The 27,492-nt window shown below is 41.5% G+C and overlaps 1 protein-coding gene across 1 annotated transcript in view; it reads left to right on the top strand.

The window, feature by feature from the left end:
- Positions 1 to 27,492, top strand: part of LOC307267478 (cadherin-7-like) — a gene marked incomplete at both ends in the record, with an annotated part of 87,279 nt that overhangs the window by 43,779 nt on the left and 16,008 nt on the right. The window contains 6 exons of the mRNA XM_080049808.1: positions 655 to 774; positions 12,935 to 13,102; positions 15,107 to 15,294; positions 17,000 to 17,253; positions 18,720 to 18,856; positions 22,610 to 22,731. Coding sequence (XP_079905934.1) covers positions 655 to 774; positions 12,935 to 13,102; positions 15,107 to 15,294; positions 17,000 to 17,253; positions 18,720 to 18,856; positions 22,610 to 22,731 — 989 coding nt within the window. The remainder of the gene's footprint in view (positions 1 to 654; positions 775 to 12,934; positions 13,103 to 15,106; positions 15,295 to 16,999; positions 17,254 to 18,719; positions 18,857 to 22,609; positions 22,732 to 27,492) is intronic.

Raw genomic sequence — 27,492 nt, 5'->3', positions numbered from 1 at the left:
ACATTTTTAAACTCTTTGACTCTTTCATAATGGAAAATAACAAACAAATAGATCAGTGTGATATGAGTTCATAAGAAGTTTGCCTTGTCTCTTTTGGTGATTGGGGAAGTGCCTCTTTTAACAGAGCACAGATTGGTCACGCAATCCATTTGCCTGCTGAATTAGAATCAACAGATTGAAGCCACCAGAGGAAGAGGCTGCTAACCGATCCGCGGGAGGCAAATGTGATACAATGGCACTGAAATGATCTCTAAAGGCTAGCAGTAACGCTTTAATCCTGCTGCACCATCCCTGGAAACCATGATCCCTAGCTACTGAAATCGTTTTTTTTTTTTTTGCAGCGTTTGAGGTTGGGAATCAGTACACAGCATGTCAGATCTTTTAGCATTGCCGAAAAGGTTTCCTGTGAAAAGAAAATGCTTTAAAGTCACAGAAATGAAATTAGATACAGTACCAAAGTAAACAACAGTCTCAACAGTGTAATGCCTAATGACTAATGAGTTTATTTACCGTCAAAGAAGTCAAATTCTTCATTGCTTTCTTCCCTTTCAAGTAGAATTGGTCACACGCTCTCGTGACATGATGACTCTTTCCACTTTTAGCCCTGTTTGACTGGTTGTCTTGGTAACTAATGAAGGGCTGTCTACCCCACAGGAACCATGGTCGTGCAAGTGGCAGCCACAGATGCAGATGACCCAACATATGGGAACAGCGCCAGGGTGATTTACAGCATCATCCACGGACAGCCGTACTTCTCAGTGGAGCCCAAGACAGGTTGGTACAACGTTTGTAGCCGGTGTATCATTAAAAGACCCTCAACAGATTTAGTAACATGACCATTTTTTCTCAAGCAGTGTCGACATTGAGTACTCACATTATGAAGCCCAATTACCCAACAAAGTTGGCACATTTTGGTTATTTTACATGACATTCTTTACTGTATTTAAAAAATATATATTTTAATCTGTGCTTCCTCACTAGTTTGAAATGGGCGGGTCAAGCACAAGTCGTACTTTTTCTTTGCACCAATCAAAATGTTGCCATATTTGAATCAAAATGACAGGTGATCAGATCCTGCCCATACATTCCAAATTAAGAAAATAAGATGAGATTGTCAGTGGTCAACTTTTTATTGATCATATATATGAAGATACATACAGTATATTCTTAACTTGTGTTTTGGTTCATGTTGTCCTTATCATTCAAGACAAACAAATTATTTCTGGCTCCCGTGGCAAAACTAAGCAGATTGATTTATTGATACATTTTACTTGAAGGGCACACAGAGCTCATAATGTTCAATCTTTGTTAACACTATTGGAGCGTTTTAATTTAATTATAAGCATATTGAGTTCATAGTTAAATATGGTGTTAAACTGTACCACATTATATTATGAGTTGTTTCTATTTTTATGTTCTTCGCATTCGCATACATGAGAGGAGCCGAATATCAATAACACCTATGAACATAATGCAGTCTGGTACAACACCATCACAAAAGGTCTTTGGAGCTAAAAACATATAATTGAATTATGACAATGTAAAAAGAAAAAAGAGAGATCATAAAAAGCATCATAAAAGTAGACTTTATGGCTAAACAGTTGTACTGCATTGCATTACATTTTACAGGTGTACCTAATGAAGCGGACACTAAATTAATTTTCCAAAGAATCTCTTCAGTCAGTTGCTTTAAAGCCATCTTTATTATGTGACCTGATTGAGAGCCAGTGATGTCAATAATATTATCTACACAGAAATATCTGATTGCTAGCATTAGGCACCATTAGATACTGATCATACCAGATCAAGTAAGGCTGTAGCAAGAAAATCCCTTGGCATATTGAACTGTGCAAGGGTGCATTTAATTGCTTATGAATTAACTTTTAATTTATAAAAAAATAAGGTGACATTACAATTTATCTCAAAAGTGACATAATGCGGCTTTAAGCATTGCTCATACTGGAAAATAAACCTGACTCAAACGCCTTGATGTTGACAATGAAAACACCATTGACACAACGCATTAAATCACTGACTTTCAAAGAATGCACCTGACAACCAAATCCTCTCACGTACCGTCCCCTTGGTGCAATGGAGACAAGAGCAATCAAACAAGAAAACAGTGAAAAAAATAGGGCTAAAATAAACTGCATGATGTTTGTTGACTTGTAGGGCGTTTCATTCCTGAGAAGTGCAGGCGGCAGTCCTCGCTACATCTTCATAGCCGGCTCATTAGCCACTTCCCCGCCAAGGCTCGGCTACTCTGTGCAAAGCGCTCTTGCAGGAAAACAGAAAAATATGGGCCATCCATAATATTAGGCTTCATCCTCTGCTTGAGAGCAACACATACACACACACACACGCTGTTTTTTTTATGAATGTAGTTCTAATTCATGAACTGTTGAAAGCCACCGCAATGCAGGGATTTATGTCGTTTATTTTTCACACTCCGGCAGACACAGAAATAAAAAAGGGATTGCTCGACAACAAAAACTTTACGGTAACCTCTGAGGTTCACTGCAAACATTCAATAAGCCTAGCCATCGGGAGAAAAGGGAGCATTTCAATAACAGGAAAGTGCATCGCAAGAAGAAATGACTTCACACTGTGTTGGCATTATGGATGGGGCATCTGAGGAGGAAATGTTGTGAACATCAAATTTCAGCAAACGTACTTGGCAGTGTTGCACAGTATCTCAAGATTTCTATGTTGTTTTTCACTTTCTGGAGACCTTCACTAATGAAGCCTCCGCTAAGGCTTTCATTAGAAAACATTTCCATGTTTCCATGTTTCGGGGGCGAACATTTACATGTTTTATACACTCTAAATGCAAAAGTTCCTGGTGGATTCTCTTTAAGCTCCAACACTTCCACTGGGACTTCCCCTGAGGATGTACATCTCGGATCTCCTCAGAAGCTCAAAACTTCTGTGGGGTTAATTAATGTGTTAAAGTGCTATGATCACCTTCTGTAAAATGAGTTTGCGTTGGAACTGGGGGAATTTGGGCTTCAATGTTTTTCCCAGTTTCGTTCTGCCTTTAATTCAGCTGGTGAGCAAGCCCCTGACAACCATGGACATCAGATAAATAAGGTCCTTCTTTTGTAGTCGCCTTTCAAGCCATGTCATTCAGCTGGTTTTGTCCAAATGTAGCTTATTACAAACCATATCGGCTCATATGGCTATTTTAAACTTTATTATTGCATGAAAAAAGGTAGATATTTTAGACAAGTATATATGCTTAAATAATCCCTCGAGCAATGTGTTCTTCCTCTTTTTAAACGTTTTTCAAGACTCAGGGTAAATTATCTGTTCATTTTTTATTTCAGCCTCAATGTAATGTTGCCGGGAGCCGGTCTTAATTCGACCAAGTCCCTGAAGCGTCCCATTTCCCCAAGATTTATTATGTTTTTACGTAAATGAACTTCCATTGCTGGTGTCTCCTGACAGGACAAGCAAATACTTAAAAGTGAAATTCAAAGCAGAACCGAACTGAACTAAACTTAAAAAAAGTTGGACTAAATATCATATATTTTGCCTCTTTTATGTAGACAAATGCCCGCATAAATTGGGAAGAGCAGCAGTGATTTGGTCTCCCCCAGACTCCTGAGGGAAATGTGTTGAACTTTAACTGCTTATTGCTTCACTCAGTTCACCCACTAGCCTTTTAACTTTTCTGATGTTTGGTGCTGTGTAAAGGACGCACACGTTCAGTGGGTTTGCGTGACCTTTTTAGTTTAAAATTGTTACATTTGTAGGGAAGTTTCTGCCCAGATAATGTGTGTAAGTATGGGTTTTACTTTCATTTTAACTCTGGTTTGGTCTCAAACTACTCCCGTGGGAAATATTTCACTGTTTAGATGCTAAATGCTCAGGTATGTTGACCAGCAGCAAATAGCTAACATTGTCTTTGTGCTTTCTAATGCCTGGCAGGTAGCATACAGTGGGCTTTTAGAGCTTTTATGTTTTTTGGTGATCTGATTCCAAATATCCTTGAGCAAGACACTGAACCCCATTTTGCTCCAAATGTGTATATGGAAAAAAAAACGTTTCAGTCATTTGTGAAAAAATATGTCTCCCCTGTAGGTTTAAGCATAAACTTTAAAGCTCACAGATGAATCCAACATTGCCACTCTGTCTGCTGGACAACGGCTGTTTTATTAACCTGTCAAACAACCCACGGCGCACACACACACACACACACACACACACACACACACACACACACACACACACACACAGCCCTTGGGCCCCTGCCAGCTCTCTGACCACTGAATGATTATACTTGGCTCCCTTTCCATCCACGTAGAAGGTGATTGGATCTCACTGTTATAAGATGCAATGTCGGTGTCAGGGCTGGATAGCGTGTGTGAGAGGTGTGACTCCATGTGGGACTCGATAGCATGGAAGCATGAAGACGTGTCCCGCTGCTTGACAGTAACCTTAATAACAACCTAGTGTAAAACAACGACCTTACAGAACAGTGACTGAGTGTCAAGGGGGAAATCATGCACGCTTTCACAGCAGCAGCAGCAGCAGCATCTTTACTGCCTACATGTCTCTGTTGGGCTTTGATAAAATCATTTTTTATATATTTTTCTTATCCTGTATATTGCTCTCTAATAAAGTATGAGACGCAACTCTAATTGAGAGAAATATTAGATATAGGGTTCACTCAGTTACCTTTGTCAAGAAGAGCTACCGTGGGGAAATAAACATTTAAGTGGCTAAAAAATACTCTGCTGTTTTTTTTTGTAAAGAAATTGATTAATAAAAATAAAAAAATATCATGTTGTGTCATCAACTTTTACCTCTGTGGCACCTTTTGTATTTAGTTTTGTTTACCTGTCATTTTGAAAAATCCCCTGCGCTCGCTCACTTCTTCTATCGCATGTATCACAAAGAATCAGTTGCAATTAGGTGGTCCACAAGCAACTTATCTCACTTAGAAATATGTTATTGGGATTTAGTGATCCATTATTAGATAATACATCCTAATTTCCGCTAATCTTATTTTAGGATAAATTGAAATTCTAAAATAAGTTTTGTGAAGAACTAAACTAACTGGGGCCTCGAAAAACACAGGGACGGGACTGATAGAAATCGGACCAATTGCCTCTGGCCGTCGATGGGTCTCAAGTGAGACTTCATGACACCAATACCAATTAGAGCAAGAGCCGACGTTTATATTTAAGTGATTTGCAAACAGCATGTCTACCCCATGAAGTCCCCATTAATGTCATATCATGTGATTTTTTTTTTCTAGACCCGCTCAGCTCAATAACCGGAGCTCATTCTTTCACAGCCCCACTTGATGACGTGATTTTCATTAAGCTAAGTGGATTTTTCTGAATCCCAAGGTTGATATTTCGAAAGCTTTAATGGGTGGTGATTGCTGACTGTAAGTGGCCTGTGTTCCCCTGCATTAGTTTGTGATGCTAAGGTGTTAATTTCTACTACATGTCATACTTTACACTGTACATACTGGAAAACAGTCAGTATGATGGATACGACATGATGCAGCACTGTTGTCAAACACCAGCCTACCCACATTTCACTTTGTGTTCATTTTTGCATCTGGAAATAAGAGTGACAGCTGCTAATATGTACAATGATATGTGTTTGCATCTCGACACCATTTTACTTTTTCAGATTTTCTTTCTCATGATAATTGTTTCATATAGTGGGATATTGAGTTGTTGTTTCAATAACTGCCACATGTTGCCATGTTGCAAAGTGGATAATCTTGCTCTAATGAAACCTATGGGAGACCCTCATGGCCTGTGGGATTGCCAGGCCCTAAATTGATAAAGTAATAAGCAGTGTTATTTGCTGGGGGAAATAACCTGAACAAAAAAAAACTGTTCACTGAAACAGTGCTGCAAGCAATTGTCTTAAAAAGTGGCAGATAATGAATGCATGTTAAACACTAGCTGCCTGCAGGGTTAATCTATCCAACTCTACAGGATATTTACACACTGAATTGCCCTTTTATTTTTCCGGATTCTCTCGAGTTAGTTGCTTGTCTTACTTTTGTGATAATGCCATTGATATCTTAATCTGGGCCATTACATGTCTTTAGCAGATGCTTTTATCCAAAGTAACTTACAACTGGAGCACACATTCATACACCGATAGCAGCAGCTACTACTCAGGGTAGCTGGCTAACAGGAGACATTTAGGGTTCAGTGTCTTGCTCAGGGACACTTGGACATGTGGCGGGGAGACTGGGGACCGAACCACCAACCCTATAGTTATGGGTCCACCACCCTATCCAGTTCGCCACAGCCCCCCTTTGTTAAAACCTAGTTTAACAGTATTAACAAACGGGGAAGAGTCATGAAGTCAGCTAGGCTAATTTGTAATGTCAATTATACTACATCACACTATCTGTATATAAAGGACTTTAACTAACAATTACCACCATATGCCTGCAAGTAAGTCTGTATCAGAGTGACATACAGTAGCCTTGTTTTACATTACGGATGATAAACTTTGTGTCCTCCTTCACAATTAGCTGTGAAAGGGACTACATTGTTTGTGATAACTGTTAGTTTTTAACATACTGTCAATACCATGTATCTTACAGCGAACACTCTGGAGGGAGGGCTGAGACAGTAGCTTTCAGACAGCGGGCCAGGATTGAGTGTTGTGGGATGAGCGTTGCGCTTCCGTCTTTGCAAGTTACTAATTAGTCCCATTTGCAGCACACGCCTGGGCCATAGCGGAAGGGTGACTTTGACAAAGTGCTTTGGCTGAAATACACTCTAAGATCCTCACTGCAATACTGCACTAGCGATTAAGTGGCAGAGGGCTAATGTTCGGGATGGGGGGTGGGGGTGTGTGTGTGCGACCCGATGTTAGGTGGGTAGCATCCTGTCTCTCTTTTCGTCTAACAAGTCTCTTTACTCTGGTTCTTAATCCTAAATTGAATCTACAAGGTGCCCTTGGGAAAAGTACTTAATCCTGAACAAGCTCCAATAACTTCCCAGCAATGCATAATGCTGGCAAAATACATAAGTTGCTGAGCCCAAAGGTGCTGCAGTCAAGAAAGCATTTTTGTAATATATATTGATTGATAGCTTGGTGTTGAGTTTGCAGGTGTAGCCTGAAATTGTAATGCCGTTAAGGACTGCGTTCTAATTGATGGCAGGCTCAAGGAGTTTTGAACAGCTGCCTCAGGCTCTATATACCTTGGCGATATGGCAAGTCCTTTAGAGACAATTATCCGCGCACATTAGCGCTGCTAAGCATGCATGCATGCTCGCCAGCCCTCAATGCCTGCAATAACAAGAGGAGAAGTTCGCTAATAGAAAATGTCAGGTGCCCGAATGAGAGGATTAATTACATTCTGAAGGGGGTATTTAAGATGGTGACACGGCTCGCCTTTTAAAAGCAACGGGTCTTTGACATCTGAATATGAAGAGCGGGGGGGGGGGGGCTCAGGTAAGAGAAGGGCTGTGTGGACAGAGCTTTTGTCTCTAGGCAGCCTGAGAATCTAATTATAGAGAATACGCTCAAATAAAGTGAAAGGCCAGGTCCAATCCTTGTGTAATCTGCGGCTGTAGAGGCTCACCACGTGTGAAATTGTGGCGCTGAGGTCAGGGGGAGACGGCGTTGCTTTGATTCAAGCCTGTGATTAAGATATTACCATGTCCCCTTTTTTAGCTTCTTCTTTAACATTGTTGTGTGCTTTTCTGGGGCTCTTCTTCTTCTTCAAACATCTGTGCTGCTGTGTGTAGCTCTGTACCAGTTTCTCGTCGCGGTGACTGCACTAAATTGAGAACATTACAGCTGAAGGCTAGATATAAATCTGGCTGCTGCCTCCTGTAATATCGAGAGGGAGATGCAATTTCTCAATTCCAATCACAAACAGAACACACAGGCCTGGACACAGGTGTAGAGGATACAGGGGGATATGTCCCCCTTAATATTAGAAGAGCTAAATGTGTCCCCCTCAAAAGAACATTAAAAACAACCCTCTTCTGCCCAAAATAAGTTAAAATCAAGAGGACAAATCAGTTGTATATCCTTCTTAACTGTGACTATATATTTACCAATGGTTTCATACATCATAGGGTGGTCCATAACATGCCCTTTCACTATTGCGGTGACTTTATTGGACTCAGATTGAATAAAAAAGACATTTCCACCATAAATGAATGCAGAAAAGGTGCAAATTTTTACAAATAGATTCAAGAGAACGCAGGAAATTAAGTGTTTGATGCTCTTCATGTGTCAAAGACCCGCTTTAATGTTTTCCCACCTTTTGTTGAAATGAAACCTATTTCCATACCTGGACATATGCACAGATGAACCCACTTCCCTTTCAGCGTAACACTTTCAACAAATGAATGGACACTGTGTCCTATAACATGTTGGACATAATGATGTGTTTCTATAACACCTTTTGTAGCGTGGCATCTTGTGGCCCCTTTCACATTTTGTGGACCCCCGGGTAGGCATGGTGACCCTTGATTAGGAGGGACAATGCTTGAATGTCACTCAGTAATAAACTACCCGGGCTGGTGGAGGTTTTTTATTCCCTGTTTGTATGGCCCTGTTTTTTTGTGTTATAGGATCTATTCCTTGTAAGCCGAAAACACCTGCAGGGGCTTTCAGCAAATCACATAGCGCACCACCCTTCATGTTTAAGTGTTCATCACCTTCATCAGCACCTCTCATAGCTGCACGCTGAGCCAGAGGGGGCCTCCCGAAAGAGAGTCTGCACTTTTTTTTTATTTCCTCTTTCCTAAGACAAATGTCAAGTATCTGGGGTTTTAGCAGGGGGGGAGCGTGGCCCACCCGTCTGCCGCCAGTGGTGTGGAGACAGCTAGATAAATGCGCGGCTACCATGCATCGTCTGGCTTTGCACCGGAGGCTGAGGAGGAAGTCACGGGCGCAATGCTAGGCTCGCGCCGCAGCCGTGTTATAGAGCAGAAGACAGAAGGGTTTTAATCATCCTCTTCTCCCCAGGAATGACACCAGCGCCGCACGGGGTAACAGCGATAGAGAGAGGAGGGGGGGCTCACACTCACACACAGACACACACGCACACACCCAGCACCCAGCAGAGACACACACACACACAGCAGACAAACAACAACCTTGCAACATCGCTGTGTGGATTAGTGGTGTCGCTCAGTGAGAAGTATGTGTGTGCTTCTGGCCAGGCAGGGAGGAGAAACATGTCTTTTTTTTTTCTTTTTTTATTCTTTTTTTCTTTCTTTTTTAGTGTGCTGGAATCAGGATTCATGGCATCATTAACCACAGCCAATACCTCTCAGGGCAACACACCAAGCTTGATATTAAATAAGTATATCAATTGTGTGTGAAGCCCATCTACGGTTTTAGTGGGGGAGCATTCATTTGTCTCACTGCAAGGCTGCACAAACTTAACATCTTTCACCTTTTTTAGGAGCCATCCCACGCAAACGTTATTATGCTCACAACCATTATCCAGCTTCCTCCTCGGTTTTTACACTCCCTCACCAATGTTTAAAGATGCCTCTTTCATGCATGTTCTGTCACTGTGGTGATGTAGGGAACAGCTATGTTTGTTTGTCTCAGTGCTAGGGGTTCTATGCTACTCTTTGTATTAAAGGAGCAGTATCGGATTGAAGGCTTGGAAAGTATAACCTCTCTGATTCAACTCAGTAAACAGGGTTCACAGGTGTCACCGCGGCAGACAGCAGAGCAGTGGTGGTGCTCTTTAATTGGCTAGGAGGTTACACTGTGGAAGAAGCGACCGGCCTAGTGATGAATGGGTGGATGGAGTATGGATGCGAGGGCTTAAACGAGCAGATGGGTGTGAATTCTAAGCATAAAAACATGAAAAAGGATATGAAAGATATGACTGAAGAGAACCGCAGCTGTGTTTCCCCCCTCCCCCCCCCCCAGTGCTGTATGACAATGTCCCACTCTTCATTACTTGATGCAGGAATCGAAATGGCATGTCTTGTAAGAGCAAGAGCGCCAAAGATTATTGCTTTATTGACCACCGTCGTCCCACTGTAAGCCCCCACTGGCGCAGGGGGCTTTGGAGAAAAAGAAGTGGGCAGCTCACTATAATTTAGCCAACTGAGCCATTCAGTCAGAGCAGCCAATACCAGTTTTCAGCTGGAGGAGCCTGTAATGACATTAATAAAGGATGGCAAGAGAGGGAGAGAAAATTAAACACTTAATGGAATTGTTTGTTTTTCGAGTAGAGCCGCGGCTGACGGTCAAAAGGCATCTTTATTTTTCCCTGTTGAAGTGTTTTGACCCACTCTGCTTGATTTGTTTGTCCTTCCTCCTTAATTCCTGGATTGAGTTTAATTGCTCAATACTGTGTGTGTGCATGCAAAGCCGACATGCGAATTTTAGCAAGAATGATGGGTAGGTTAATTAGGTGGACCTTCATCATGCCAAGAAACCTCTTCTAATTGAAGATCCCACCTTACAAATCAAAAGATACAGCTTTTTTTCTTCACTATCAAACCTGGCTGCTTTATTGTTGTCTATGGTCACAGTGTAAACGGGCACTGCAAGTAGCTAATTCAGCGCTGCTTTTCCTGGTTCAGATTAGCACAATGTTAATCGAGTATTCATTTTTTTTTGGCTCTGGTTTGGGCTCCACCAACTCAGCAGGACATGTCACATGCTTGCTGTTTACTGTCTGCAGTTGGGTGCTGGACAGGTAGTGTTTGGTGGATTTCATTTTTAAGTTTTTATTTTAAATTTTTGTGCAGCAGCCTGCTGTGACAAAGCAGTGAAGTTGCCGTAGTGAAGCAACTGAGAAACTCTGCAGGTGGGCAATACAGTCATGTTCTGTAATCGTTCCACTAATATCAATACTTTGACATGTCATTGTCGTTGGACCTATTGTCAAATATAGATAATTTTACTACCCTTGAGTAGAAGAAAAACAGGCATAACTCTTTTTCTACTTGTTGGAATCAGCCCGTGAAATCTGATTATTTTTTTTTTTTGGTAATTCCAATTTCAAAAAAAACATCACACTCCTCGTCAAGGGCACAGCTGATTGAGAATTCTTTATTGCCTGATCGAGCGTATAAGTATGGTGTTTTGTTCCTCCCTCATGAGATTGGCCCTCAATTATATGTCAAATTTTATTGTAATTTAAAGGATTACGAGAAATTCTTCAGGTGCCGACGCTTAGCAGGAGCCCCTCTTTGATCTGCTTCATCGGGCTGCGATTGTGATAATGCAACACAAAAATGATTCATTTATTCAGGAACTGTGTGTGTGTGCTGTGAGGCTTTGTGAGCTTTCTTAATGAGTAATCTCCCAGGTTCTGTAGGAATCTTTAATAAGTGCCATTTAATGAATGAAACACATTGTGTGGTAACTCATTAACTTTGAAAGCAACAGTGATTGCTTTTGAAGGATTAGGACACTTTTCTTTGCATTTTAAATGGCGAGGCGCTAATTTCTCTGGAATTATCGCCCTTGCAGTCAAGAGATAAAGTCGAGATTGGACCAAATGTCATTAATGAAAAGATTGCCCCTGGACTATAGCTTTTCAGTATTGCGTGCATGTGTATATACCACATATTGGCTTAACACTAGCTGTTTCATACAGCGTCTCAAGGTGCAAACAAGACAGCAAGACAGCCACAGACAAATGCCAGTCATTTGATGTGTGTTGTTGTCTCATCCCCAATCCGTTCTGATACAGATCAATCATGACAGGGGAACAAACAGATAATGCCTCCCCTGGCGGCTAAAGTGTCCTCTTGCATGCGCTCACTTTCCTGACAAAGTCTTTACATTAATGCCATCATATGTCAGACTACTAAACCATATGGAGTGACGGCACGTTGGAGGGCACAGGAGAGTCACAATGCATCGCTGTTGTTTAAACGAGTGACCCATTAACCTTGATTGTATTGTTGTTTGAAGGGCTTGACGTGAAGACGTTTTTGAAGAATGAATTCCCAATTTTAGACATCGAGTTTGATATAAATAGATCCTTGCAGTAGGCCTTCTCCTGTGTGTTACTTGTCAACTAACTTGGTATATAAAATAAGTTTAGCGTGTGATTGTGTGGATGTCTGTTAGTCACTTTTTGTTTGGTAGTGCTGAAGTTTTTATGATGCGTTTGTATTAACAAAGCAACACTTGCATTGCACTGGTGGTATTTACAGCTCTGTGGTGTTGTCCGGTTTTGACCTCAATCAATCATCTTGAAGGGAAGGGATGTTATTGTTCATACATATGACAATAATAGAAATATGACATTCAACAAATGTTCTACCTGTCACAAAACACAATATATAAAAATTAAAGGGCTCAGCTAACCTGAAGAAATAAAGATTGTGATTTGATTTGAAACATGTACGTGTCAAAAGCAGCACAACACTCCTTTGTATGACAGTTCTTATGTGCTAAGTGTATTGATGTATATGTATATTAGCTTTGTATTTGCTTCTGCGAAAGCACTTTTGTTTATTGTTCTTAAAGGTGCTATAAATAAAGTTATATTGGGCCATTTTCTGATTTATAATGGTTGAAATAAATAGCTTTAAGTAAATCAAAAATAGAAAGGATTGTATTTATAGCTTATTGTAATTGATTAACAAGGTGTTAACTCTAGCATCTTTAAAAGTAAACATTTCAACAGTTATGTACAACAGATACATGGTTAAAATAGCCTAATGAATACACATAAGCTAAGAGTAGGCTACTGGATAGACTGCTAAACTGCTAAAGTAGGCCTAAACAACAATTACAAATACTAACTTGACTAAATCAACGTAATATTGACAGTTAATGGTATAAAAATGACAGCGCTGTTATTGTTTGAAATCAATTCATATGGACACATTTTGAACATGCCAGGTGGTGTTGATGACCTTTAGCTGATCCGTGGTTAAGCCTGACCAAACATCAAGTTGGCCATCCACTTATTATATGTTTGCTCCCCCCTGTATAGGTGTCATCAGAACAGCTCTGCCCAACATGGACCGGGAGACCAGAGACCAGTATGTTCTGGTCATCCAGGCCAAAGACATGGTGGGTCAGATGGGCGGCCTCTCCGGCACCACCACTGTTACCGTCACGCTAACCGACGTCAACGACAACCCGCCTCGCTTCACTCACAGTAAGACTCTCCCGTTCCACATTTTTCCCGCCAAAGGGTTAATTATTCTTGTCATCTTTTCAACAGCTACTCAGAAATCAAAAGAACAAAAGACCACACAAGCTCCATGCGTCACTCGTATGTTTTTTTCCTTCTTCTTTTCCCTTAGCTGAATGAGACTTTAAAGATCTATTATCGCTGAAAATCCACTTCAACTCAGAGAGAACTAAACGAGGGCATACTTTGTTACTGTATGCAATAAACGCAGTGGAACAAACAAGGCTGTACTGTAATTCAGCTCCAAACAAGAAAGCATTGGAATGTATTTAATTGGCCATTTTATTTTGTAACAACTCTGTAGAATATGTCCCCGTAATGTGTGGTAGAATAAAAATTTAACAGAAAGTACTTGAAAATCTTGGAAGGATAACGCAACTTCCATCAGTAAACTTCATTTCATCCCTTTTTCGTCCTTCTGTCGTCCTAACCCCAATCTTTCTCTATCTTTGTAACTTTTCCAAACATTTGTATCTTCAGCAAATATTTGGACTTTTACGACCAAATAATATATTTTTTTTTAAACAGCCTTCTCTGCAAGGTATGCACCTCTCTGCTTTACTCTTCATCAGAGCTGTGGGCTTCTTCAGCGGTGGATACCAGGATCAATGAAGTTGTTTTATTTTTTATTTTTTTTGTAGTTGTCAGCCTATTTCACGGGCTGCTAATGGGTTCCAGGCCGAGCTTTGGGATTCAAAGGCAAGGCAGTGCTTCTCATGATAATCCGAAACGTTTTACCACTGATAGTCCCAACCCACTGTCTGTCTGTCTGGCTGGCTGGTGAACTCACCATTGGACTTAGAGTCAATTTGCTGGCCCCCGGGGCGAAAGCAAAGTTCAAGTCAGTCATCAATGGTGTTTTAACCCAGTGCTGTCACGGCTTTGGAGGAGTTTGGGGGGTTTTTCGGTCGTGCGGGGTCATGGGTCAGAATCGATACACCATTATGTAGCATCAGAGCTGATAGACTCAGGAGGTAGGAGCCTTGAAAGAGAATGGGGATAGAAGAAGCCACGGTTAGCTGCATGATAGGACAGGCCGGGGGGTTGGTGTGTGTGTGTGTGTGTGTGTGTGTGTGTGTGTGTGTGTGTGTGTGTGTGTGTGTGTGTGTGTGTGTGTGTGTGTGTGTGAGGGCTGAGGGTGGTGGTGGTTTTGTGGGGACAGAGGAAGAAAGGTGTGGGGGGCAAAACGGAGGGAGCAAAAGCAATTCCTTGGTCCTTTTAAATAGCTGCTATTCCACGGCAAATTAAAAAGCCATTATAAAGATTACATGGCGGCAAACAATGTCAGGCAGATTAGCATTTAGACGGTGGCGGTGGGGAGACACTGCGAGGAACACAGAAAGGTCTGGTAATGAGCTCTGCCATGGTGATTGGAGAGATTATGATTATGAATATGATTCCCTTCTTTATACTTACAAGACTGCTTTAAAAAATCCGAAAGGGGTCAGACAAAAGCTCAGGGAACACAATGGAGAGTTTTGAGTAATAGAATCTTCAAGTGGACATTTCATCCCATGAAAGGTTCCAAAAGGGGTCCAGGCTTTTACTCTTGTTCAGACGTTGTCTTTTTTTTTTTTGGTCCAATGGATAACCCATTAAATCTGGACAGCATTTAGGTAGTTTCGAAGTCTCGCTAAATACACTCTTCCGGCTTTAAAACTTGGGGTGAAATTTGACAAACCGAAATTGGTCTTAGCTTTCTTAATTACATATTTTACTTTTATCTATTGCCTTGTGCCCGCAGTATATGAAGTGGAAGCAAAGTGCTTCATTTTGTATTATTGTGTGTCTCTGCCGCTGCGCGCCTGTGTTACGCAACATGAATTTAGTGAGAGGCCACACAGCCGAATCGAAGCCGAAAGGGTTACAACAAAAAAACCTAGATGCTTGAAGGTAAAAATGCTGGGTGAAAATAATCACATCCATTTATACCAGTGTCCGCTCTCCTCTGCTTTCTCCTTTCTCTAGAGAACTACCAGTACACAGTGTTGGAGTCGCTGCCGGTGCATTCTGTGGTGGCCAGAATCAAAGCGGCTGATTTTGATATAGGCTCCAATGCAGAGATGGACTACAGGATCATGGATGGCGACAGTCCCGGAATGTTCAACATCACAACAGATGAGGATACACAAGAGGGGGTCATAATCCTTCTGAAGGTACTGCAAATTAAAACAGATGGCTTAATTTAACACATCCGAGACCCGCCAGTGACTTTGTGGTTACTACACCCCTCCCTGCCTGAAAGTCAGTGAGACATGGGGGCAAATATTTTCCGGCTGTTGGGTAAAGCCGCGTACGTGAGCAGCTGGTGTGGCATAAAATATTGCCTGGAATTTTGATTAGTCTGGTGTGTGACTACAGTTAACTCTATGCAACCCATTACCTTTTCTCGCTACAAACAACAAAATAATATTTCATAATTTGGTATTTATTTTGTAGTCCAGAAGCTTCATGTGTAGAAAAACAAATATGGATGATTCTTAATGCTCAATGTGATAACTTTTTTGTTGTGAAATATATATATAAAAAATGTATTCAACAATAGTTAGCTCTGGAAAACAATAAGAGACCTCTCCATTTTATCTCAGATCAACAGCTCTGCATTGATTAAGGAAAATGCATTTGTTAAATGTAATAATACATGGAACTGTGAATTCACTGTGTTCTTTAGGCACCAGGTGGCATAGGCCTGTTTACGGGAGGACAATAAGAGCTTGGTCTCTCCCAGTTTCCTTCTCTCCTCTTTAACCATCTCACTCTGTTCCAAAACGCCTTCCTCCTACACCTTTAGATTAAGTGATAATCACTAATGACAAATCAGCATTGACAATCTCCAACTCCTTTGATCGAAGAAAACGTTTCACGGCCGATCGACAGTTTACTACCTCAGCAGCCCACAGACACTGTGTGGATTGATCGATGGAACAGACAGACATGTTTCCTCCTCTCACCATGAAATCTGGAATGCTATAAGAAAAGAAAGTCACTGATATCCGCCTACCACATGAATAAATACAATGTCTAAAGTTAAATGTGAACAAACTCACTTATTCATTTATACAGGGAAATCTGTTGCACATTCTTGCCTCACTTTTGGATCCAACAAAGCCGACATTTCATACTTCGAATTTCAAGGTTTTTCGGAAGACTTGAAATGGTCTCCTCAGGACACATCGTGGCAGTTCATAGCTGCAGCTGCTTTTGTAGGAAAGAGAGAGAGAGAGAGAGAGAGAGAGAGTGAGAAAAAAAAGAGAGAGAGAGAGACAGAGGGAGAGAGAGATACAGCCATTGTTGGACACTCGCGATTCTTGTCAGATGGGGCAATTTGATTCTTCGTTTGTTTTGCTCCGCACTCAGGCAATTACAACACGAGTCGGAGAGAGTCGCTGACATTGAAAGTGTCAAATCAATGTTCCCCCCCCTGCAGTTATTATATGTTGCAATAAGGAGACCCAGACAAAATGACAAAATGTTTCAAAAACATTCATTTCAGAAAGCCTTTCACCATGGCTTGTGTGCCTCTCATAAAATCAATACTATATAATTATTGCTTTTCACAGCACAAAGTAAGTACAATCCATCAGCAACTTACTTTAAGTATGAGCCCCTTGTTAGATTGTCCTTATCGGATATTTTAGATCTCCTCATTCGTAATTGGGATCAATATCTACGCATTGTATGAATGCTTTCCAGATTTACATACATTTATAACCGGTTCCTTAACCCCTTTTATGATTCCAAATGTCGAGTAGCAATAGATTCTACATTCCCAGGAAGGAACGTAATTTTTTGGGGGGGTGACTCTTATTTTGACAAGACAATTGAACATCTCTCACACATTCTCCCTGTCTCCCCCTCCAGCCTCTGGACTTCGAAACAAAGAGCGGCTTTGCTCTGCGAATAGAAGCCACCAACAGACATATTGACTCAAACTTTCTGAGTGTGGGCCCGTACAGCGACACCACGTCAGTCAAGGTGACGGTGGAAGACGTGAATGAGCCGCCCGTCTTCTCCGCTCCTCTCAGCAGGATGGTCGTTTCGGAAGACGCCAAAGTGGGAACCTCCATCGGGAAAATCTCTGCCCATGACCCAGACACCTCCAACAATGCCATAAGGTACCAATGATATGCTCAACTACTTTTTCAGGAAGTAAGGAAAACCATAATTCACCTAGCCATTTCAATACAAAGTAAAAAATACCTCTTCTCATGTATTTCACCACAAAGCTATAGTGTGTAACTTATGTTGCCCCCATTGGGAATTCTGAGTAATCACAACAACACTGTCGACACATCTACATGAGGTAAAGCCCTCGGTGATCGCGCATGGATTTTATACCTTCTGCTCTATGTCCAGTCTTTTTCTTAGCGGTAGAATCAACAACTGAGACATTTATTGGGATTTTTCTGAGCTCCTGCACGAGCTTCAGGGGACCAGTTTGTAAATGCTGCCATACTGACATATACAGTATGGCAGCATTTACATGTATATAAAGAATGTACGCACTATAGCTTTTTCTCAGAAAGGTATTATAAACTATGTTTCCCGAGCTGTTAAAGAAGAAATCCCCGAATAAAGCTTGCAAATCACAAAGTAATAACCATTCATTTATTCATGGGGTTAATCTATTCAATTACTCCACATTATCTACAAACGCGCAATTTGAAGACCCTCCAAAAGTCACCGTGTGGCTATCACAAAGACAATGCCAGATGGTGGGATGGCCAAGGAGTGCAGCATTTGCACAATTGAAATGCCATCTTAAACGAGAGAAGGGCATTCCTGTAGGAGGGTCAAGGCTGAACACTTGTGCTGTGGCATTTATGCCTCAAAACAAGCTCTCACATTGCCAATCTGTGCAGTGTCACTCTCGAGACCCCCTCCCCTCCCCCCATTTAGCATTAATTGAATGAATATTGTATGGGTATTCATGCTTGGTCTGTTAGGATTGTTTGTAATCTTAATCAGAAAATCAAATTACCCCACCATTGTAGCTGTAAATTGCCTCTTTTTGCTCGTGTGAGTGTTATCGGCGACTGCAATATATTTCACTACATCTGTTGAAATTAAAATTATTGTGGAACTAATGCAGCCACAAGAGTCAAATTACATTGCAACAATAGCCTTTGGATGTAGGCTAATTGAAGTGGTAATTTTCTCTAGAAATGTGAGTTGTCTATTGAAAGGGTTAGATCAGTGTTGTGTGCCGAGTAGACAGCATTCAATTCTTATCAAAAGTTAACACGTTTTTTCTTTCACTCACTTGCAATGTTCTGCTGCATTTCTGGATATAAAGAAATCCAGTAACTTTTCTTTTTTTTTTTGCTTTACAGACCATGTTATATGTTATACAAAGTGTGAACACAACCCATTGATGGTGGATTAAAGTTCTTCTCTGTATCAAGTGAAAATCTTCAGTATGTGATTGTTTCACAGTTTGATGGAAGAAAACGATCACAATCATTTTCTCACACATAACACTTAAATGTCAAATCGATACCTCCATCCAAAAGCAATTTTTTTGAGAAGTGGGACCTTACTGTAACCTATGTCGTCTGTGTGTGTGTTTTTTTTTCTCCAGGTACTCCATTGACAGAAATACAGATTTGGAGCGCTTCTTTAACGTGGACGCTCTGAGTGGAGTTATCAGCACAGCCAAGCCTCTGGACAGAGAGGCCAACTCGGTCCACAACCTCACCATCTTCGCCATCGAGAGCCGTGAGTTCACTTACAGCGCACACTCTCAAAAGCTACTCTACCAGTCATAGCTTCTACCCTCCCCCGAACAGTAATTGTCCAATCACAGCTTATCTCAGCTCTTATCTGTCAAACTTTGGATATCTCCACATGGCTAGCCTTTCAAAAACCAAAAACACAAGAGCAAAAGAGTAAATAATGTAGGGGAAGGTGGGGTGATTTGTGCAACTTTTTACTCAAAGTGATTTTAAAGTGAGGCCTTGACAGTTAAGTCTCCAACTCAAATATGTACATATATTTCAGGATGTTGTGCATCCCTGGCAATAAAAACTTTGGATCTGGAATAAACTGTTTAAGAAATATAGCTTTCGGAAAAAAAGTTGTCTTGTCGCACAAATCACCCCACGTAGTGGGGTGATTTGTGCGTCATTGTGTCACAATGACAAAGTCACCATCATCATCTTTCTGGCCATCTGAACTCTCATCAGTGGTGTCGTTAAGTGGAATTGAGATGTCACTCTCTTCTGAGCTACTGTAGACAATCACTTTCTTTTGGTGACCAGCGTATACAGCCATGCCACTGGCACAACTCTCAGAAATGTACTTTGCACTAGTTGCTCCGTGCTTGTGGAACCAACTGCCACCTGACAAATGTGATTCCCCCTACATTACTGCCTTTAAATCAAGGCTCAAAACCCATATGTACACCCTGGTGTTTCCTCCCCATTAACCTCTGCACTACTTACTTACCTCTGCACTACTATCTGTGTTTATGTGGATGTATGGGCTTTACGTCTTTTATTTTGGTTATTGTTATTTTACCTTCATTGTTTACCTACTGAATGCACTATGTACAGCACTTTGGACAGTGCAAACTGTCATAAATGTGCTTTTATAAATACATTTTACTTACTTACTTACTTATAACTCACCCAGGCCCTTGCGCACAAATCACCCCATCCCCAGAATTTTGGATAATAGGCATGATGCAGCAATTTAGGGTTGACATTGTGCTAACTATATAGACTCAAAGTGTAGCATACCAAAGCACTAAAACATGTGTCAAATGTTTTCAAACGTGTCTATAATTGTTCAGACACAATAATCAAAAAACCTTGATCATGGAAATTTTACTTTGAAAGGCAAAACACAGTTTTTTGAGCTTAAATGTGCTTATATCTTATTCCTTGTGTCTCCCTTCTTTACAGGATGAGTCAAATGGATGGCTCTTCTTAAATATGTGGTCACATTTCCAATTTCTTCCACGGTTTTCTAGAAACAAGGGGTTTTGCAACTTCCAAAATGCACAAATCACCCCACCTTCCCCTATATATATATATAGGCAGCTCACTAGCTAACAACTTGTAGTAGTAACCAAGCTCTTCCTTCCAAAGCTATGGAGGATTTTATTGGCCGTTAACATTCATTTGTCAAATTGATTAAGTACATTTTGCAAATGTCTGTGTCGAAACTTTTCATGGACACTATCAGAGTTTAGCAGCAGCTGTATCATGCTATCTGGGGAAATTTACCCACCAGCAACAGAAGCCAATATGGCACACACGAGTGAACAATTATCTTGCAAGAGTAAAAGTGAAATCTAACTTTAAACATACAAGCAAGTATGTAAGATACGTTTAAAAACAAGCTGAAAACTTTTTAGCCAGCGATATGACAAAGGTATAAACCAACCAATGGCACTATTGGTAGCTTAATTAGCTAGCCAGCTTCGGCTATATAACATCTTCTCGTAACAGTTGTCATTTCAGCCCACAACGTCGATGGTTGCTGGCTAAATGCAAAGTCTGCTTTTATCTATCCCTATTTGAAATTAAGGAACATTTGTTTCATAAATTACTACACATTTCGGGTTGTAAACCTGCCACTGGGGCTTAGCGCACGGCCACTTTACTTGTTGGTGTCACAATGAGAAAGTGCCTCTCCCGCTATCTTCTTCATAATGTCCTACAGCGCTGTGTGCTGTGGACAAGGCAGTTTTTGGGGTTGTTTTAGGGCTGTCGGGGAATGTTAATTCACATTCAGGATGGTTGTTTTGACCTCAGTTTGTCCCTGAGTCGTGGGGACAAGATGCTGACTCAGGGTGGGCCATCTCACCCGCGGGTGATCTATGTTAATGTGATGTGAAGAAGTGCCGTCTGCATTTTTTTTTTTTTACAAATCTCGATGGCACGAAGGACACACAAGGGTCCATTTTCCCCCAGCGTTCCTATCTCTCAATTGCCATAATATAAACACAATGGACACCAATCAGCACAGTCTGCCGAATGCTCTCTGCGTCACATCAGTATAAGTTAAAAAAGACAAGTCTGTCAGCCCCGCAGTTCCTCTTCTCTCACATCTCCAGACTGAACCCCGTGTGAGGAAAAGGTATTAAATAATTTTTTTCCCAAACCTTTTTATCGCTTTTTGCTTCAAAGATGTGTTTCTTTTATTTACATCTAACAGCACACACAGCCACAGTATTGGGTTGATTCCCCGGTGTGAGCGCACGCCTGATATAGCAACAAAGAGAAGGCAGAAAATAATCATCGCCATATGAAATGTCACAACAGTCCTTCATGCATGAGGCACTGGATTCTTTCTGACACAAAGTGACACTTGGCCTCTGTTTCCATCTAAAAACATCTCTTGAGTTCATGAACTGGCTACAGAAATCCACTGCCCTGTCTGCCGTGTGACAGTATTTATAGTTAATGGCTTCTTTTTTTTCAAGTGAAAAAGAGTTCTGCGACTCCTTTGGTTGAGGGATGTTGTGCATTTTGGCCGCAGTCACTCACATTTCATCCACTTTGGCCAGCCAGACTGCACCGATGACAAGAGGGTCTTTTGCCGGGGGCCCCACGCGTCCTTTTTATCACCGTCAAATCAACCCGGCCCCGAATGTCAACGCGTCATCTCTGACCGGCAAGGCGCCTATGCCGGGCTAAATCATCATCTGGCACTCAGACGCAGCCATTCAGCCATCACTGTGTGTCAGTGCAGACAGAGGCGTGAAGACCACAGAGCAGTATGGCTCGTCAGCAGGCACACGCACGCAGCCTAGCCTTCCTCGCACTGTAGTTTAATCACCACCAGTCTGGCTGGTCCACAGCAGTATATGTGTGTGTAAGGGCTCCAGCTGTTTGAAGCACACACACACACACACACACACACACACACACACACACACACACACACACATGCTGTTTCATTACAGCAGCACTTCTGTGATTAATTAAAACACGAAAGAACAGATCAATATTCCATAATTTGGCCAAGTCCACCATCGTTAAGTTAAGGCAGAATTAAAGTGTTTAAAAGAAAGTTCGCTGGATGCTGTGACATTAAAAAACGAGAACTCTCGGGCGCCCTAGTGGCTCACCGGTAGAGCGTGTACTATTAAGGCAAAAGTCCTTGTCGCAGTGGACCAGGGTTCGACTACTAGGCAGTTTACTGCATGGCTTCCTCCTCTTTTTGTCCCCATTTCGACTCTGAGCTGAATACTATCCAATAAAGTTCCCCCGAAAAAACCTGTCAAAAAAATATATTTAAAGGGGGGCGCTCATGGTGTAGCGGTTAGACCCTCCCCCCCACACACACAGATGAGGCTTGGTCGTCGTTGCAACAGACCCAGGATTGACCCGGTTCGTTCTCTGCATGTCAGCCCCCTCTCTACTCCATTCCATTTGCTTTTATTTCATGTCTCTCCAAAACTGTCTAATAAATGCAAAAAAGAATAAAAAAAAATAACTCTTGTCTCTCTGTCTCTTTCAGAGGACCCAACCCAGATCGGCAAAGGCATCACTCTCATCACTGTGCTGGACATAAACGACAACGCGCCGGTCTTCGCCATCGACTATGAAACCCTCCTGTGTGAAAACGCCATGGCCGGACAGGTAAGACGCCGAGGCAGATACAGTATCTCTATGCAGTTGGTCCGGCTTCATCTCCTTTTTTCTTCTCTCCCTTGAAGTTTGACTCACAAAGAGCGCCCTGCTGACTCCCACAGCCATTAAAGCCCTTTCTTCTTCCCTTTTTAAAACAAGTCCACAGTGCACAGATTCCGCTTCACAGCTCAGGGGGTCATTCCAGGGCATCATTAGTACGAGACACATCCTTAAGACTTAATAGCAGGTGTTGCAGTCGTTATCGTTCATTAGAGATGTGCCCCCCCCCCCCCACACACCCCCCCATCCGTATAGCGTCAAAGCCGGTGAAAATTAATGACGGTGCTTGACTCTGCCTGTGGTCTTAATCTACAATAATATCACGCTGTATTGTGATAACTCATGCTGGGACGGAGTGGTTGCACTGCCGCTGTTTTTAACTTTCCGTTGCTGAAGACCTGGGTGTAATTAGATGATCAGCACAGAAGGGCAGCGGGGCAGAAAATGCATCGCAATATCAAACACAAAAAGAGAGACCCTGAGAGATTTCAGGGCTCACAGATTTGGTCCAGGGAAAATAAGGGAGAGAAAACTAAGCCACAGCCCTGCGTTGCATGCATTGCATTTTTTCCCTGTGTTTAGCATTTGGCCTCATTGTTTGCTAGATGACTTGTGAGTCTGCGGCTGCCATTCGTCTGCTTCGTGGCATTTGGAAAATACAATCAGAGGCAAAAGGGTAAAGGAGGCGTGGAGACCTGAATAAGTACAATTGATCAGAATGATGCATTGTATTGGGGATGGCTATTAGGCTCCCCTTTTAAATATGTTATTTGCATTCATATTTCCGAGTTGTTTGTCACCGTGCTGCTCACGGGAGGCTGAACTAGAATGGCAAATGATTTCATTTGCAAAACATGAGAGACTATATTTCATGTGTGTGTTTTTTCTTCTGTGTGCATGATGCTTGACCACAATGCTGCTCTATGTGCAAAGAGGTTACAGAGCCACACAGGTGAAGAACTCTGTTGCTGTGTTGAGTTTTTGAAGGTATTTTCGTATTTGTTCAGTCTCTTCAGTATCAAAATTGCCTAAGAAAAAGAAAAAGGAAGTTCAGTTAGCATTACAATTATAACCACCTTGAGCTATTTTGAGATAATGTAAAAATCTAAATTTAATTAATCACATTTTATCCTTAGGGGGCAGAGTATTTTCTGGAATAAACATTGCGGCTATTTAAGATGCCATCGTTATTGAAGAATGCGTTCTACCGGAGCTAGTCTATTTTTGCTGCCACTTTTCCTGAGAAGATCGTCACAGCTCAGTGATATCAAATTGATAGCAACCTTGGCAACCATCTATTACCCATCAATGTACCCTGACTTTGCAATTCAACAGATCATTTTTACATTTTTCTCCCACCCAGAAGCGCCTGATAAATTATGGCACCGTGCCTTATGACAATACTGAAACAAAGTCATTCCCCGACAATCAAACCGGTCCCCCAGGACATAGCCACAGCCGCAGCCCATGACAGCATCATCAGCAGGAAAAGGTGCAGCAAATCTGTAATTACTCAGCTGAAGCAGACAGATTGCTTACTCAATGCCAGTGATAGCTGAGCTGAGAGGTTCCCCCCCAGGTGTAGCTGGGAGCTCCTCTGCTGTAAAGCGAGGGAGCGCACTGCCGGTGACGGAGGCCTCACTCTCCTCAATGAGATCTGCTGCATTCAAATTCTGACAATGAAGTGGCGTGCAGTCGTAAAATGAGCTGCTGTAGCCAGAAGCTAGTTCTTCTTGCATGTTACTAGTCAAGGAATAGGCAATATTTGAAAGTAGTGTGTAATCGTGTGCGTGTGTGTGTGTGTGTGTGTGTGTGTGTGTGTGTGTGTGTGTGTGTGTGTGTGTGTGTGTGTGCGTGTGTGTGTGTGTGTGATGAGTTTGACATTACTTCTCACTTTTGCCCAAAGATATGGATTTAGATGGTACGTATGTTTCCATATGGGTAATAGGGTACTTAAAAAAAAATCAAGTTTATTAATTACAGTAGTTTAGAAAGTGAAAAAATGTATGACATGGTCACAGTCAAGTACAAGAAAAGTAGAAACATTTGTACAAATTGAACTGTATGCATCAAAATGCATGTTTTTGATGTATGAAATGGATCCATTGCAAGTGAACATATTGCTTTCACATGTGACTTTTTTCTTGCACCCGTAAGTTATCTGAAAATCACTTGCCGATATTGTGCAAAGTTCTAACATGAAGAATCCAAAAACATTCACATATTCAACTCACATGTGCTTCGTCATCTCCTTCACCTTATTGTTTTTTGCTTCTTTCTTTTTTCCCAAAAATTCATATTCATATTCAGTCCAATTCAAATAAAGACTTCTGTTTAGGCAACTCTGAAGTGTACCAGGGGGATTGCACACCCACACTGAATAATGAAGGCAGACAAAATGGAAATTTCATGATGAAATTTACACCCTAAAACAGATCCAGGGCAAACAGAAAGAGGTTTTGACATTTGAATACAAAACCCTGTTTGAATTCCAACGAGGCTCTCTGTTTGCTAACAGACAGCCGACACAGACAAACTTGGTGGACTCGTAACCTGTCAGATGTGATTCCTAATTAATGAAAATGCTCCTGTTGTGTTACTGTACTGTATGTCCGGCCGTTGCAGTGAACAGACGTTGGCTTTATACTGAATTGCATCTGCTCCATCCATGTAAAGCTTTGTTAAAAAAAAATCTTATGCCACCCACTGTCTGTCACACCCATAGGGCTTATATTCACAGCTGCGACGAAGATGAAATAATAACATTTGCCAGTCGGGGCCGGGGTCGCCTCTGTGCGTGGCTGTGTGCTGCACAGATTAACAGGGAGTGCAGGGGGACGGAATAACCTGCCATTTCTCAGGGCCTAATTAAAGGGCCGTCTCGTGGCACCGGCTCTCTCCAGAGATGCCACTTGTTACGGATCATCGGTGCGTCTGTCTCCTGCCATAATATTAATTGATATTATGATGGGGTTGGAAGGGGGCACAGGCAGTAGGGCTGGTGGGAGGAGAGAGAGGTCACATTGTACAATCACTTCAGTGTATAACCATTACATACATGAGCGGACTGGGCATTCTGCTGCCCCCAGTCTGCTCCCCATGCTCCCCCTCCCCCCGCGCTCTTGCAGTGTCTATGAGGGGCCTTAGCAACCCTCTGGAGATGTGTTCATATTGGAGAATAGTGGTTTAAACTGTGAGGCCCACCTCGCCTTCCAATGGCGTGCAGATGGATAGGTGTACAGATAAGGTACAGCATAAGTAAAAAGTTGATAATTAGTTAAGTTTATTAATTTGTGAAAATCTCAATTAGTTTCTCTCTTGGACAGTGGCTACTCCTTCTGGCGGTCTCTATTATCATAGCTCTTGTCAATTTGGAAAACACAGACACAGTGCATATTTTTGAATTGAGTGTCATTTTGCACTTCTTTCAATGTCCTTTGCGAGTGACGTTCTTTAAATTGGCTCTGACTTGCATGGGAAATATCGTCTGAATCAAAGCCATCAAGTGATATGTGTCTGTACATTAATAGCTAAGCTGTAAACAGGAACTGCTTATAGCTCAACCATCACACTTTTGATGGGGCCAATTTGCCAACATGTATAAAGATATATGCTGAAAAAATAATATATTAGTTATTTAAGCTTTATAAGAACTCTCACACAGCCAGACCAAACTTTATAATTGACTCCATGGCAACATTATTTTTCTAGTTTGCTTTCAGAAAAGCATTATGGATGTATAATCATAGCAGTTAAAATATATGTAGCCTATATATGTATTCTGATCAATATCAAGATCAATATATTTATTGTTGGAAACCTGTGGAAAGTCCCTGGCAAGACTTATATTATTACTTATATTTGGCAGTACATTTACTTTAATTGACTGTTTGAACCTATTGTCCTGTGTGTTGACCCTCTAGGGACAAAGACATTGGATTTAGTTTGGAATGTTGACTTTCTGTGCAACAACATTTCAAGTGTTTCTTTCTCTCTTTTTTTTACCCTGATCAACACATCATCCATCACCTATCTGTTGCATCTCTCCAATAACACAAACCTTCACACCTTCAGACTACATTGAAATTAACAGTTAATTAGAGGTGTTGCATCAAAGTTTGAGATGAAGACTGATAGGTCAAGTTTGAAAACACTATTAACGTGTGGCAGCATCCTTGTCTGTTCTATTAAAGGAGGAAATGTAATCTCACTTTTCACTTGGAAACCACTTTATTCTCAGCAGGCTTGTCAGATTCACTCCAACAAACACACCATCCATTAAGGATGGATGTCTGCCAATCATTCTGATATAATCAATGTGGTATGACAGAAAACATAAAAAGATGACATATGTTGAACAGTACGTATTGACTGCCATTCAAATCTATTTGTGTGTGTGTGTGTGTGTGGGTGCGGGGGGCATGTATTACTCATGTTGTGGGGACATTGTTTCTGTTCACTATGTAATATTGTGGGGACTTTCCTTCCTTTTGGGGACAAAATGGAAGTCCTTGTAATGTAAATAACCAAACTTAAGGTTGAAGACTTGCTTTAAGGTATGGGTAGACTGAGGTTTAGGTTAGGGTTAGGGCTAGGGTAAGGGTTAGGCAAGTAGTGGTTATGGATAGACTAAGTTATGTCCTCGGAAGTTATGAAAACGTGTGTGTGTGTGTGTGTGTGTGTGTGTGTGTGTCTGTGCGCGCGTGTGTG

Source organism: Ammodytes marinus (assembly GCF_949987685.1).
Source record: "Ammodytes marinus genome assembly, chromosome: 21".
In the NCBI taxonomy this organism is placed as follows: domain Eukaryota; kingdom Metazoa; phylum Chordata; class Actinopteri; order Uranoscopiformes; family Ammodytidae; genus Ammodytes; species Ammodytes marinus.
The sequence above is the reverse complement of the archived record's forward strand: the minus strand, read 5'-3'. Positions and strand labels throughout refer to the sequence as shown.